We start from the raw sequence: 16,427 nt of genomic DNA on the forward strand, positions 1-16,427 counted from the left end.
CTCTTGATGAGAGAGAGACTAAGAAGTGACAATGTGGGGGAGACTTAATTCCCTGAGCTCTTTTCAGCACTCATCACGATCTGACATATGACATGTTTATTGGCTTCTCCTACCACGAGAACGTGGGCTACGTAACAGCAGGGATTGTTGTCTGTTCTGTCCACCGCCTTAACTTCAGGCTTGTATTCGAGGCATTTCACACATCAATTCTAAATGAGTAAATGAGTGACTGTAATGATGGAAGGTCTTTAGCATTCAGTGTATAGTATTTCCAAGGTGACATTTATTTGGAACTAGTTTATACAAACTATTTAGTAAAAAAAACAGTGATGTTTTTTAAAGTTGCACTGAGTTAGCAATGAATATGAGGGAAACCTCAGACTGTTTTCAGACGGCCCACTGATAAGTGGGGAGAGTTAAAAATGTAGTTGGGGGAAATGTGCTGCATTGGGCTCTGGGTGGACTGGATTTCTATGAAGAAGTTAGAACTTTATGACTCCCTGCTCCTTATTAATTAACCATGCCAAGAAATTTCTTGAAATATTAGAGACACATTTTTTTTTTTTTTTATTTCTGCGAAAGAGAGAGAGAGACTGGACGAAGGGCAGAAAGAGAGGGAGACACAGAATCTGAAACAGGCTCCAGGCTCTGAGCTAGGTGTCAGCACAGAGCCCGACATGGGGCTCAAACCCATGAACCATGAGATCATAACCTGAGCCGAAGTCGGAAGCTAAACCGACTGAGTCACCCAGGTGCCCCTAGAGACAGACATTTTAAACTCTTGTTCTTCTCTTGAAAATCTTCAAAAGTAAGGAGAATAAGGGAGAGAAATGCAAACTCCACCTATAGAGATATCTATAACCTCAGCTCATAATATATAAGGACGGAAAGTGGATGTAATCTTTATAACTGACTTAACAGATAGAATTAGGTGAAACAATTGCCTGCTGGAAGTAGTAACAACAGGGTTAAGCCAAATCAGCTGTAAAACCTCAGAAAAGCATAGGGATTGGAAGCACCAGGTCCTGTGCAAGATGGGGGTGAGGAAGGGAACTGAAAATACAGAAATTATGTGAAGTTTATATAAGGCACAGTCAGATCCCCAGATAGCCATCCTCACATTGCCCAGCCAGATGACTACCTTCCCCAACACTCGCAGGAAAGAGATTTATATTCACTAGAGAAACAAAACCAGGGAGAATCTAGACTTCGGTATATTAGACACAGAATAGGTAAGGATCAGGTACAGGGCTGAAAACAAGGAACTTAAGTAAAGTTTTCATATTAAATGGTGAAATTCTAGCTCTTCTCTTGCCTACCTCCAGATATATACCTAGGATATATATCCTCCAGGAAAAATACTGGTGGATTTTTTGCTAGGGAAAAACAGCACAAGGAATAAACTTTATGAACACTGACTTTTGGGTGTTTCCAATAAAGGCTGGTGGGTCATTTTACTGCTATACATTTACGCTCTCTATACACATAAGCTTCTAATCAGTTTTCCAATGCCTAAGTACTAAAGAAGGGATAAAATACTGCATCTATAGAACAGGATGGTATAAAAAAGAAGAGAACCAGAACAAAAGAAAGAGCTACTGGAAATTAAAATTATGAAGCAAATCATTCTGAAAGAACTAAAAGGTAATGTTGAGAAAATCTCTTAAAAGTAAATAAAAAGACAAAACAGAAAAACAAAAGTAAAAAATAGGAAAGAAAGGTTAAGAAAACTAGAGTTTCAGTATAAAAAATTGATTTTTTTTAATCAAAAAGAGATGCAGAAGGAGAGAACAGAGATGGTGGTGAGAAAATTATCAGTAAGTAGTACAAAAGCATTTCCCAGGATTAATGAAGATCTCCAGGGCTTACTAGATGCCAACAGAATAAATGGAAAAGAGACCCAAGTATAATGGTGATAAAAAAGAAGATCCTAATAGTTTCTGGAGAGGAAAAAAAGGTATAAAGAACTAGGAATAGCATTTAGTAACAAAATTATTAGAAGCTCAAGACAATGGAGCAATGCCTTCACAGTTCTGAGGGAAAATTATTTTTAACCTAGGATTACATTGTGTCAAATAAATAGTAATGTATGAGAATGGAATAAACATGCTTTTAGAAACATTATGTTTCAAAAACTTACCTCCTGTGCATTCTTTCTTAGGAAGCCACTGGCGGATGTGTTCCACCAAAATGAGGAATAAAATCAGGAAAAGATGATGATGTGGGATCGAACACAGGAGAGAAGTAATGGGAACTTCCAGGATAACAACTAGCCTCGAGAACATCGTAGGTCCAGCCTGGGCTGAGATGGCTGTCTCAGGGGAAATGGAAACTTGTACCAAGGGGCTTTTTACAAAGTTATTAAGGATTATGGATTATAGCTATAGGTTTAAAAAAGAATAAGCCAATTTAATTTAATTTAATTTGTAAGTGGGCTACATACCCAATGTGGGGCTTGAATTCATGACCCCAAGCAAGAGTTGCATGCTCTTCTGACTGAGTCAGCCAGGTGCTCACCCCCAACCCCCAAGAATAAGCAAATTTTAAAATGAGGCATTTCAAATCCAAGGAAAAACAAAACTGCTCAGGAAGGAAATATTATCCTTGGTTCCACACTGAACCATACGTGCATGGTACTAATACTGAAAATACTATAATGTGGATTCTGACAAAAATCATGATATAACCATACTGAAACAGTGGAGGGAGGAAGGAAAGTGAAAGATGTAAAATTCTCAACATCCTTAAGAAGCAGCAATTGATAATGTATAAAAATAAATGTATAAAGATAGAGAAGTATATGAATATTATTTAGAAAGAGTGGAGGTAAAGATCAGAAGGACAATCCTAAGAGTTGAAAGTGGCTGCCTTTGGGGAGTGAGTGAGGTGAGGCGGGGAAAAGAATTGCTGGTTTTTATTAGAAATCTTTGAGCATCATTTGATTTTCAAAAATCATGCATATGTTACTTTGATAAAAATAGAAATTTAAAAATCAAAAAGCCACATAAAAATTTTATAGACAGTATAGTATGGCAGGGAGGCTTTTGAACTAGGAGTGAAAATAAAAAACTATTGAGTGCTAATACTGGGATCTTGGGTAAATCATACAAACTTCTTTGAGTCTTGACATCCATATCTATTCATTATGGGACTCTGGTTATTTCTGAGGGCCTTTCAAACAATAAGGCTCTGATTCCACAATAACAAAGTATTTTTCTAGGAGCAGAAAGGAAAAGGAAACTCTTCTCCGTGGTCTCATGGTACAGCTATATACGTGTTGGTATATATTTGCCAAGGGTCCCCCTACCTTTGCCTCTTGGGGTTACAATGGAGCCGGCATGCCCTCACCCTGGGAGCCCTACTGTACCTGTGAGGCTAGTCTTCGCATGGCCTCCTCTTGCCGCCTGCGCATTTCTGGGGTCCCTGGGCAGCTTCCACTGGGGATGGACGAGTGGGCTGAGGGTGGCTGTGTGAGTGGCAGCTCTCTGTTGGCGTCCACATCTGGATTAAAAAGATGAGATATTTGCATGAGATAATCATAAAACCCTGAATTAAAGGAAGATTACTTCAACTCCATTTGTTCTATGATCCAGCAATACTACTCTTATGTATGGACCCAAGAGAAATAAAAACTTACATCCACACAAAACTTGCATATAAATGTTCAAAGAAGGAAGATTCAAAATAGCACAAAGGTGAAAACAACCCAAATGTCGACCAACTGACGAACAGTTAAAATATGGAAATCTGGGGCACCTGGGTGGCTCAGTTGGTTAAGCGTCTGTCTGACTTCGGTTCAAGTCATGATCTCATGGTTCGTGGGTTCAAGCCCCACGTTGGGCTCTGTGCTGACAGCTCAGAGCCTGGAGCCTGTTTAGGATTCTGTATCTCCCTCCTTCTCTGACCCTCCCCTGCTCACGCTGTCTCTCTCTCTCAGAAATAAATAAAAACATTAAAAATGTGGAATATCCATACAATGGAATAGTACTTGATGATAAAAAGATATGAGACACCAATATATGCAACAATATGGATAACCCTTGAAAATATTATACTCATTCAAAGAAGTCAGTTACAAAAGACCATACATCATATGAATTCTTTTCATATGAAATGCCCAGAATGGGGAGATCCGTAGGGACAAAAAATAAATTAGTGATTATGTAGAGGGAGAGGTAGGCAGTTAGGGTGAGAATAGAGATTGATCACTAATGGGCATTTCTTTTAGGGGTGCAAAAATGTTCTAATATTAGATTATGGTGATTGCTGTACAGCTCTGTGAATACACCTGAAAGCATTGAGTTGAACAATTTAAATGGGTGAATTATGTGGTATGTGAATTACAGCTTAATAAAGCTGTTTTTGAAAAATTCTACTATTTGTAAAAAAAAAAATTCTACTTGTTCATGTTATCTAGAAAATGTCTTCTCTCCTACTAGGAATTACATGACTACAGATCATGGTACAGATGGGCAAACCAAAATAAGGAGACTGCTGGTGGTCAAGAGCCATTGGAAAGAAGGAGAAATAGGGGACGGGAGTCCTCACTGAACTCCCCACTGGAGGCCTGAATTGGGACTTCTTCCATCTGCTGGCAGAGTAAATGCTTTGATCACTGGAGCTGAGTTCAGAATAACTACAGGAGGCTACGAGTGGGTGGGTGGCAGCAGTAAAAAAGACTGAAAACTTTTTTTCAGTGTGAGTTGAGGTAAAGCTCAGTGCCTGTCAATGCATCATTTTTGTTGCTCACTCCTTCTCCCCACTGCATTGCCCTTTATCTGGTATTTGATTTTATGGGCAATTACTGCCTGACTGCCCTCTGGCTTCTAGCTACTGCCTTTTGGAGATGGCCTCCTTTTTGTCTGAGTATCTTTACTCTCTGCTTGGTATTCAGGGAACAGGAGAAATAAGTGAACAGGTAGGCAGCAGTCAATGTGCAGTGGCAAACTGGCAAAAGAAACTACTGACATTAGCAGATTAGGGAGGGTGGGGGCCACTTACTGAACAGCTGTTTGGGGGCTTGGCAGCTGTTGGCCAACGTCAAACCCAAATAATAATTACACTGACTCTTGGTGATGGGGAAAGACAGTCTTGCATTAGAGCTTCCCTAACTACTGTACGGAGTATACCTGTAGTTAATGTAATATTGCCTAAATTACACAACGGGTCTATTTTTAGAAAATATTTTTGTTCTTTGTGTGTAGGTACTGGGGGCTGGTTGATGACGATGGTGCTGGAGCCTGACGGGGGAGTCAGGTTTGGGAAGGGGTGTAGGCGGAAAGCAGATGACAGGCTAGTGCCTGCCTTGACAGCTTTTCTGTACCTTCCCAGGGAAATGACAAGGAGGGGGTGGACTGAGGGCTGAGCGTCTGTGGGGGAAGGACAGAGCCAGGCAGTGCGGTACCACAGGCTACACGGCTCCATCTTCCACAGAGGTGTTGTACAGGGTGGAGGAGACTGGGGCAGAAGAGAGAAGACAGGTGATGCAGAGACGGCAGCTCCAACGATTTTCTACCTTGTTTTCATTATTTCTACAACTGTATCATTGGTATCACCAACAGAAGGTTAGGAAAGCCAATGGGAATTCAAATAAACCTACCCAAGCTTGATGTAAAGTAAACTCTCTGAAAAATTAAGCCAACTCTCTATACAGACATCATTCTTAGTCATTAATGAAAGATATTCTGCTACTGCCAGTAAAATTCCCAGTGCTGGCTTACATAATAACATATTAATGCCAAAAACCAGCTTGCACTTTATCAGTCACATATTCTTGATCCTTCTTAAGGGCTGGACGCTCTGATAAGATGGCAGAGGTAGAATGTAGTTTGGTCACTGACAGATTACAACAAAAATTATTCTGTACAGGGCAACTGCTGGTTCTGTGAAATTCTGATAAATATATAACCATATATTCTTCCTCCTTTGATATGGTTTTCAAGTTGTGAAAGTTAACTATCAGGCAAAAAGAAAAACAGAGGGGGGGCCCTGGGTGGCTCAGCTGGTTGAGCTTCCGACTCTTGATTTTAGCTCAGGTCATGATCCCAGACTTGTGGGATTGAGTTCTGTATCAGGCTCCATGTTGAGTGTCAAGCCTGCTTAAGATTTTCTTTTCCCTGATGCCCCTCTACCCTACATGTGCGCACTCTCTCTATGTCTCTCTCAAATTAAAAAAAAAAGAAAAAAAAGGAAAGCTAACTATCAGGCCAAATCTACAGTCACAACAAATGGACATTTATCTCAAGAACTGGAATGTCCTGGTATTTTTAGAGTATCTCTGGAGATAAGAGGCAATGGATGTTAGAGAATAACTTAATGAACTACCTTTAAAGAACTCTGCTTTGGGGAGCACATGAATTGTTTTCTATTAACTTTTGGTCTCCCACACTTAGTTGGGAGGGACTCCCAGATACCTTTGTTTTCTGAGAAGGCAGCTCTTCTTGCCCTTGGGATTTATTCTGTCCTACAGGACTCTACCATTCTGTTAGCTGCAACAGTGTTATATAGAGAAGGCAGAGAGATTATTAGCTATCTGGTTTTCCTTCTGACACACTCAAAGAGTTAACCTCTTGGATTACTCAGATAAGATGTAGTCTGGTGTGATATTTAAGTGCTCAAAGAAAAATACTGGAATAGGTTGGAAAGTTAATTTCAACTACTTTTCAACTTCAAGAAGATATGTTTTTAGAATCACAGAATTTTAACACAGGAACAAATCTTAAAGATCACTTAGTCCCACTTCCTCATTTATACATGAGAAAACAAGTCTAAAAATTTCAATTAAAATTCTCAACGTTTCAAAGTATATACAGTCAATGGAGTGCTGGGGCTCAAAATCTGGGCTCTTGACTCTCATGATACAAGGCCAATCTACCTCAGAAAAGCTTCATGTAGAAGCTAAGCCTCACGATGCTTGTAGAAAAGGAATTCTTCCATACCAATTCTTACCAGACTCTGGTAACAGGGACTATCGATTCAACCAGTTTTCTCTGTAGATACTAGTCCTTCTTCTCCATGTGAGGTATCTGTAAGTTAACCAGAGGCAATCTGCCCACTTAATGACATGAGACTGTCAGTTAACTTCATCAGGAAGCCAAAAATGTCTGGAGGGTGCTCAGTGAACTCTTGCTGAGTTTCTAGCATGTGTCAGACTCTGTAACTACTATAATCTCAAACCATTTCTAGTGGTGGCTGTCTGAAAAGTTCCGGTGAGCTAGATTAATGATTTGGACTTGCTGAGCAATAGTTTCTAGTTTTGTTTTCTTATAACTAACAGAAACCAGGTAGACTAGTTCTATACATATAGAGTGTATAGGAAGAACACCAATCTTCCTTTCTTCTCCTTTATTCAGGTGAGTTCCTCCATTAAGGAGAGGCAGAATAGCAAACAGGATCAGGGAAGGGCCTCTGAAACCAGACTGCTTAGGCTCAAATACTTGTTTCACCATTTACTGGCTATGAAACCTGGGAGGTCTACTTAACGTCTTTGAGCCTCAGATCACTTATCTGTGACATGAAGATAACGGGAACTACCTCTCTGAGTTGATAAGACGACTGGATGAAGTAATATTTGTCAAGTTCTTAGAGAGTGCCTGATACTAAGGAGCATGTGAGTGTTTTAGAAATAAACAAACAAGATCCTGGTGATGATCATTAAGCTGTGTCTGGCGTGTGATGAAAGGAGCATGAATACATATGAGATCTCAGCATCCTTTCAGAAGGAAGCAGAAGAAACCCTTCAAGGACACAATGAAGTTCAAGCCCAGGCAGTGCAGTACTGACATCAAGAGCAAGGAAATGAAGGCTGTAAGCAGACTGTGCTGGCATGTAACAAGAAGACATGGGCACAGACTGAGCAAAAGCTGACAGTGATAGATGCAAGCGCCTCTTGCAGGCAATTGCTATAGTCATTATCCAAAGGGCAGACTAGCCAGACTGCCAGAAGGAAAGACTCATAAATTTATTCCCAGAAAAAGGTTTTCTCAGTCATACTTAGGTGACCGTTAGACATGTAGGTTAAATGTAAACAGAGTATTACATTCTTTCTCTCAACTTTGAATTAATAGTCCTCACATGCAGGTCTGGTTGTGCACATCAGAAAATAAAAGGATGTAAGACTTAATACATCAGAAAAACTCTCAGAGCAATGAAGCAGGAAGTTCTTTAAAAAGGAATACATACGTTTGGGGGAAGCGTGTGGGCTGTCTGAGGCGATCTGTCTCATCCGTGTTCCATGGCAGCTGAGGGCCACCAGTCTGGAGATGATGGCAGTTTTGCCGAACCCAATGTTTCCCACGATCACTACTCCTTGGTTCACGCTGGTATTTGAACTCTGAAGTTGAGCATCGATTTCGTGGAACACCCAATCCCGGCCAACAAACACCGACTCCGTAGTGATGCTGGGCACTTCGAAGAGCAGAGGCTTCAGGGAGATATCTGGAGGCCTATAAGGTGCAAAGTGAACTGGAAAGAACAATGAGGACACAGAACTTAGGCCAAACTGTCATCACTGAAAGAAATACAGAAGAAAAGCAGCAGGGTTTAGGAGACTATTAGTTCTAGTGTGATGGTATTTTGGGTTGCTCAGCAAATAATATGACTCAATTTTGGTTCTACACTGGTAAGCAAGAGCAGGTGAGCTAGGGCCATGGGCTACTCTACTTGGCAGAAAACAAACACAGTTAAAACAGGAATGATTTATGGAAAAGTCAGAAAGTCAGGGTGAGATTCAAAATTATTAAACAGTGGGTATGGCCTGGGCACCAGCAATCAGAATGGATGCCAAAGTAGTACAGAAACAGAATCCTGAAGGCTTCCCGCTATGCCTGGAGACAACCTTTTGGTTGTTGAGTTGCAGAGAGATGCAGGGTTGGAGTCCCTGGGGGGAGTCCAGACTGTGGTGGAACATCTGGGTGGCTTAAAGCATCAGCTCTTTAACAACCAGGAAGGACAGATTTCAATATTTAACAACTAATACGGCCATATCAGTATGTATCGTCCTGCAGGAAGCAATGCAAAGATGATGTGTCTGTTTTTTAAAAAGATACCAGTGAAAAATAGCAATTCCTTTAAGTTCATGAGGGTATTTTTCTTTTTAATTTAGTAGATAAATTAGGATAAGCAGAGTCCCTAAAAGCTCTGATAGTTTAAAACGTCTTCAACGTGTTTAGCAGTCAAGGAAGCAGAAACCGAACTCTGACCTTAGGTCTTTGCTCCTCTACTGCCTGTATTTATGCCAATTAAAAAAAAAAAAAGAGTTTTGGCCTAAACACACATCTTGGAGACAAGAGATCCTACCACTTTCCTCAAGATGTTTTTCTGTGCTTACGTAGTTGTAGGATGTGCTAACAGCCAAGCATGAGCTCTACTTTCAATAGTTCTCTAAAAATGCAAAGTAGGTGTAACTTGGTTTCAAAGATCAACCTTCTAATTATATTGATGGTAAAAAGAAGTCTTGTCTGACCTCCTTTATCTGGGTTAAGTGCCCTCCTAACTGTTCAGAGAGTAGCTCTAAGATGTATCATTTTATCTGTCTAGAACCAGGTGGTTTTTCACTTGTTTGTTTGCTTGTTTTTTAAAGTAAGCTCAATGCCCTGTCCCACCCAGTGTGGGGCTTCAACTCATGACCCTGAGATCAAGAGTTACATGTTTTACTGACTGAGCCAGCCAGTGTCCCGGGGCCACGTATTTTATTTTTGTATCTTTAACTTTACCACAGTGTTTTGACACAGAGTAGGCACTCAATATACGCTTACTGAAATAATTAACTAAAAATAAGGTACTGTACTCTAACCCCATTTTACATTTTGGAGAATAAAGTCCAGGGAAAGGGAATGAGGACAGGAGAGAGGGAAACCATAAGGGGGTAAATGAGATCTATTTATACTGCTTATAGTATTCTAGAACATACTTAAACCACTTACACATCATTAAATGGGATCTGGAGATGGTAGCTTACTTGAAAAATCTGCTCACGAGCAAGCATACATGTATTTAAAATGTAAAATTCTCTGAAAGCTATTAGAATGATTACTTTGCATTAAAAAAAGATAACAATTCCAAAAATAGTAAAAATAATTAAAAATACAGAGCCAAACTCTAAAAAGAGAAGAAAATAGTTTCCTGTATCAGTTTAAAAATGTCCCAATTTTTCACTAAAAAGGGGGGAGGGGCTGTGGAGCTTCAGCTACAGAATCGCTTATAATGTCCTGATTCTCATCTTTTTAACAAAACTTATTCTTTCAAAATTCATAACTCTAAGCTAACGTAACACTGTATGTTAACTGGACTTAAAATAAAGACTTAACAAATCCATAACTATAGTTACAGAATTCAGTGAAAAATTTGACTTTAACTTGCTAAATATATTCTTTTTAATTCTAATTCTTGTAGTTTATAGTCTATTTGACCTTTCTTAAACATTAATTTATTGAGCTATACTTCACAGATCATAAAATTCACCCCTTTAAAGTATACAATTCAGTGGTTTTCAGTACAGCTGACCCTTGAACAACATGGGGGTTAGGGGAACTGATGCCCCCTGGAGGTGAAAATCCACAGGTTAACTTCTGACTCCCCCTAAAACTTTATTAACATGTTGCCTATTTGACTGGAAGCTTACTGGTAACATAAACAGTCAATTAACCCATCTTTTATGGGTTATACATAGTATACACTATATTCTTATAATAAAGTAAGCTAGAGAAAAGAAAAGGGTAGTAAGAAAATCATGAAGAGGAGAAAATACACGTACAGTACTGTCTAAAAAGGTGAACCAACAGTTCAAATCTGTGTTGCTCAAGGGTCAACTATACATTCACAAAATTGTGCAACCAGCACTACTGAATCCCTAAACATTCTTATCGCCTTCGCCCCCCCCCCCCCCAATAAAACTCTATACTCATTAGCTGTGACTCCCTAGTCCTCCTTGCTTCCAGCCCCTGGCAACCAGAGACTTCCTGTCTTTACAGATTTGCCGATCCAGGACATATGCAATAAATGTTATTGTGTAATATGTGGCCTTTTACGTCTGGCACACTTAGCATAATGTTTCTGCGGTTCTTTCATGTTGAAGCATGTATCAGTACTTTATTCTTTTAATTGACTAATATTCCATTATATGGCTACATCACATTTTGTTTACCAACTTATCTGACAAGCAATCTGATTTGTTTCTACTTTTTGGCTATTATGATTATGCTGGTATAAACATTCATGTACAAGTTTTCATGTACATATGTTTTCAGCTCTCTTGGGTATATATCTAGGAGTGGTACTGCTGAGTCATTTGGAAACTCTATGTTTAACTTTTTGAGAAACTGCCAAACTGTTCTATTTTGCTTTTGCTATTTTTTACAGAAGTAATATATATTCACTATAGAAAATTTAGGAATAGCAGATAAACAAGATAATAACTGTGCTCTCAGTAGCCAGAGAGAAACACTATGCATATATATTCCGAGTTTTTCTCTGTACGATAAATATTCATTTTAAAAACCTCAAAATGAGATCATACTATAGATCCTGTTTCATAATCTGCTTTTTTCACTTAGCAATTCCAAAGTTCTGAGAAAGTTGATTCTGTCAGACTTGCCAGCTTCAGGGTTGCTTCCGTGGTGGGACTGATTTCTGGAGCTCCTTACTCCACCGCTTTCCATGTCACTTGATTGTAGGTGGCTGCGACCCACTTGGAGCTTCCTGGGTACCTGAGCGTGCTCAGTGGGCACCCAGTTACTCTGAGCTCGGGGTGAGCAGGGATAGAACTTCCAGGGAGGAAGGAAAAGAGATCAGTTGGCTTGAGGTGAGTCTAGCGAGGCCTAGTGAGACCTAGAGTCACACAGCTGGTTTCAGAACTAAAAATAAAACCTAATTCTGGCTCAAAAATCCAGGATTTTTCTATTATGTTGCAACTGCTCTATAGGATGTCACTTTTAAATCTGAAAGTGACATGAATGATCCCGCTGATGACCCAGAACTGATCAGGCTTAGCTATCTTCTTTTTCCTTTACCTCTCCTGTGCTTCCCTTTAGAAAGTGCATGCTTGGCCGGAAATGACCTTTCCAGAGAGAGAAGAGTCGCAGAAACGCTCATTTGGTTTCTGAACTAACAGATCTATCTCTTCAGGTCCAAGATTACTTTATATTTTGTATCAAAAGGGGCTTTCATGAATATGACCAATGCTAATTTATAATATGGAGTAAATACAGACTCAGTAGAAATGCTTAAGTTTTTCAGAAAAATTCTCTTAAGATAACTTGTTCTCATGTTGACGTAATCTCTCATCATATTTTATTCTACTGAGAAAGCTTTGACATTTTAAAAAGTTATTTAAAAATTTTTCTAAAAATGTAATCAATTCACAAAAGCCTCAAGGGAAGAACAGACAAAATTAGCCCAGTACCATATGGTAAAACAACTGTAGACGCCAAGAACAGCCTAGAAACAATTTCTGTACCTCAGAACCTAAGGCTTTTGTCAGCTCAATATGATAAAAGAAAGCCCTACTTCCTATGTACCAATAATAAATTTAGGGCATACGAACAAGAAAGCACTTTGGCCTGTATTGTGGGACATGGAGGTAAGGGATGTTCCCTGTGGAACTCATATTCCTAAATAAATGTTTGTTTGGGATATCAGCTGGCTTCCAAGAGATTTTCTAAGGCAGAAACACTAAATAATCCATGAGAAATTACCACTGCAACTACAGCTGAGCTAAAGGAAAAAAAAGGAGCTAATCCATACCATTCAGTAACATGTGTGGCTTTCTTACCCCTGACACTCAAGAGTTGGCAGTCCCTAGGCAGCAAGACCATCCTGCCTGCTCAAAGCATTCTACTAAAGTATACCAATATCCATAATTTACTTCAAAATTCATAAAAAAAGATGCATGGGTAAAGAGATGGTCAGTTGGACAGACAGATGATAAGACAGCAAAAGATTAGTGATATAATCAAGGTGGTGCATATATGAGTGTTGATTGTAAGGTTCTTTCTTTTTTTTGGTGTATCTGAAAATTTTCCTAATAAAACTTTAAAGGAAAAACACGGAAAGGAGTCACATTTCAAAAAGGCACACAAATAAGACAAGCTTTGGAAAGTAGTTTTAAAAAGGATTTAATGACCACTCCAGACTCAGATGGGTGTGGGCACCTCTGCAGTGTGTGCATCTCTTCAATGCAAATCAGGCTTGCGGCAGACGAATGCATTCTCTCTAGGAAACAGTCTCGGTGAGACCATCAATAAGTATAATTACACATCTAGGCTTATAAAGCTAACGGACCTTTCTTTCACTGAGGCAAAGTGTAAACATTAAAAAACACCACAAAGTGCACTGAGGCTAACAGATTAGCTTTGCCCAAATGCAAGTACAAACAGCTGCCGTAAGTGGAAAAGGAGAAGGGGAAGTGGAGGCAAAAGAGCTCTAACTGGAGTTAGACTAAAGCTATTTACTCATGGAAAACAATCATGAATCATCTGAAAAGAAGTCAGTTACAGGCCTGGCCGAAGAAAGGGTGTGTGTAACACAGCCAAGGCCTGGTGCAAACAGGAGCAGGGCTGTCTTTCTTCGCATTCTTCCACAATGACTGTAAAGTCTAGCCTGGAAGCACCTCTGTTCCTCAGAACAAAAGATAATTTCAGGCTCATTCTTGGGATTCATGACATGTGTGCCCTTCTGGACGCAAAGCAGAGAAACACATGTGCTTCAGACAAAACCTGATATCACCTCAGCACCAAACAGAAGTCGAAAAACATGCTTATTTTTTTCTTAAGCAATGCTTAAACCAGGGCAAGGGCTGATTTGTCTACTGAATTTGTAGAAAGTTCACTCTCCCCTTTACAGGAGTCAAATCTCTTTAGGGTCTGGTGTTTATTCTTGCTGCTCTGGACAGGACTCCAGTAGGCAGCTATTCCTACACCAGGAAATGAGTTTTTAAAGAATGTAAAGTAATTTGAAGCAGGTCCTAAAAGACAATCTAAAGATAACAGTCTGAGAAAAGTTCTCTCCAGATAACTGCTGTTTAAAAAAAAAAAAAGAAAGAAAAGGTTAAATAAAGCAGAATCACTTTTCAGGTCAACAAGGAAACACAGCAGAGTAGGTAACACTTTAGACTCAGAGCTAGGATCATAGCTAGGATCAGAGCTAGGATCAGTTTGTATCCTGTCTATGTTGCTTACTGGCTGTGTGACCTTAGGATAATTGCTTGTGCTCTTGAGATCTCAGTTTTCCTCATTTTAAAAGTAGAGATAACAATGATAGTGTGGGGATTAAATGAGTTAATATATGTGACATGTCTGGGACAGTATCTGGTGGTTAATCAGCAAGCCAAGAGGACATCCGGAGTAACCATAACCATTCCCCACTTCCCCGACACAGTTAGTTGAAACAAAACTCAGCAAAAAGGTTACTGAAAACATAGTGACTCTCTTTAAGTCCTTTTCCCTTCTTCCTTTTACTAGCCAACACTGTGAAAGAGCCATGCTTGCTCTCTTCACTTCCACAGCAGTCATGCATTCTAGCCTGGTTTCCTCTCCTATTATTCAGCAGTATATCTGCTGAAATTGTTTTGGTTAAAGTCACTCAAGTATGACTATATGAAGTATAATTGGTAAGTATATGATTTCTTTTCCCAGTCTTTATGCTTCCTAACCACTCCTCAGTATTTAACACTTTTAACCAATCCCCACTTTTTGAAATACATTCCTTTCTTAGGCTTAACATGACAACATTTTCTCTAGTTCTCTTTTTTTAAGTTTTTATTTATTTATTTACTTAAGTGATCTCTACACCCAACGTGAGGCTTGAGCTCATGACCCTGAGATCAAGGGTCGCAGGCTCTTCTGACTGAACTAGCCAGGTGCCCCTCTTCTAGTTCTTTTTTTAGTCCTCTCCTCCTGATGTGTCTTTAATGATTCCTCCTCTTCTGCCCATCCTTAAGATAATGCCAATTCTAGGTTCTAGATTTTATTGTTTTGTCTTCATTATCTCCCTGGGTAGATTCAAAGGAATTGACTAATAGCTTTCACAATGATCTAAGTGGTGACAGTTTGTATTTCTATTCCAAATCTCATCCCCACACTCCTACACAGCATGTCCAACTATTTACAAAAGTTATCCTATTTGGATTTCCGATAGAAACCTCAAGATTCAAATGTTTAAAACTAAAGTTATTGTCTCACTACCTTAATCTACTCTTTCTATTCCATTTATTATCTCAGTTAATGAAGTATTGCCCATTTGCCTGGTCTTTCCAGATAGAAACTTGGCACTCATCAGGATTTCTTCTTCCTTAGTCCTTAACATCTAATTTGTCACAAATCCTCTCAATAATTCTTGAGGACTATTTCTCAGATACAATTCCTTTTTTCTTTTCTTTTTTTTTTTAATTTTTACTTATTTCTAGGAGAGAGAGAGAGAGAGCGTGAGCAGGGGAGGGTCAGAGAGAGAGGGAGACACAGACTCTGAAATAGGCTCCAGGCTCTGAGCTGGCAGTCAGCACAGAGCCCGACGCAGGGCTCGAACCCAGGAGCCGCGAGATCATGACCTAAGTGAAAGTCGGACGCTTAACCGACTAAGCCACCCAGGCGCCCCTACAATTCCTTTTTTCTTTCCTATTCCACTGCTGCTAGAGTGGTAAATTGAGGATAAGAAGAGTATCTACCTCATTAGGTTAAATGAGTACATGTAAAGTTCTTAGCTTAGAATCTTAATTCTCAATGAATGGCAGTCATAGAGCGTAGGTTCTCAGTATCTCTTGCTTTTACTATATACATAAAACGCCTTTTATTCCTTCTGTGTAGAGCTACCAAATCTCTCTCTCTCTAACATGATCATGTTAACCTCTACACTCTACCCCTAGAAGTCATCATCTCGCCTTACGATAATCACCTAACCTGTTAAGTCCTTATTAACTAGTACGGTTCTTGTCATAGAGTAGGTATATTCAATAACATTTAACAAATGAATTCATGAATGAAAATAGTTAATATGGATTTTCCATTCTTAACTGCAGGGAAATATGTATACACTTTGCTTTGGTAAAACAGGAGTGCTTGAGAAAGGCAGTTATAAGATGCACATCCAGGTCTTTGACAATCACTGCTCTGTACTATAATAATAAAAGAAATGGATCATTTGTTTAGCACCTTTTAGGGATAAATTCCTGTTTAATGGCAACTATCATAAATAAGTGGACCATTAAACAGCAGAACAAAGAAGAAAAAAATGTTATTTTCCAAGCTCTGTGCATATCACAGGCAAGGCCTGGAAGTTGACCAAAGTACCAACAATCAAGAATACTATTTCTACAGGAAGCTGGGGGAAGGGATGAAGTGGTGTTTTAAAGCTAATGTCCAGAGAGGATAGGATAGATATTTCTAAAGACTATTCTTGCTTTCTTTTAGAAAAGTAACTGAGAAAGCTGGAGCCAC

At 39.4% G+C, this 16,427-nt stretch overlaps 1 protein-coding gene across 5 annotated transcripts in view; it reads right to left on the reverse strand.

Moving 5' to 3' along the window:
• The window catches only part of TANC2 (tetratricopeptide repeat, ankyrin repeat and coiled-coil containing 2), a 374,283-nt gene that overhangs the window by 83,442 nt on the left and 274,414 nt on the right, over positions 1 to 16,427 (reverse strand). For all 5 annotated transcript variants that reach the window (XM_039235906.1, XM_039235904.1, XM_039235903.1 and 2 more), the window contains exons 9-10: positions 8,182 to 8,463; positions 3,368 to 3,501 (exon numbers count right to left, since the gene is read on the reverse strand). In XM_039235906.1, coding sequence (XP_039091837.1) covers positions 3,368 to 3,501; positions 8,182 to 8,463 — 416 coding nt within the window. The remainder of the gene's footprint in view (positions 1 to 3,367; positions 3,502 to 8,181; positions 8,464 to 16,427) is intronic.

The sequence above is a fragment of the Hyaena hyaena genome, unplaced genomic scaffold, assembly GCF_003009895.1.
Source record: "Hyaena hyaena isolate Hyena2069 unplaced genomic scaffold, ASM300989v1 scaffold_104, whole genome shotgun sequence".
Classification (NCBI taxonomy): Eukaryota; Metazoa; Chordata; class Mammalia; order Carnivora; family Hyaenidae; genus Hyaena; species Hyaena hyaena.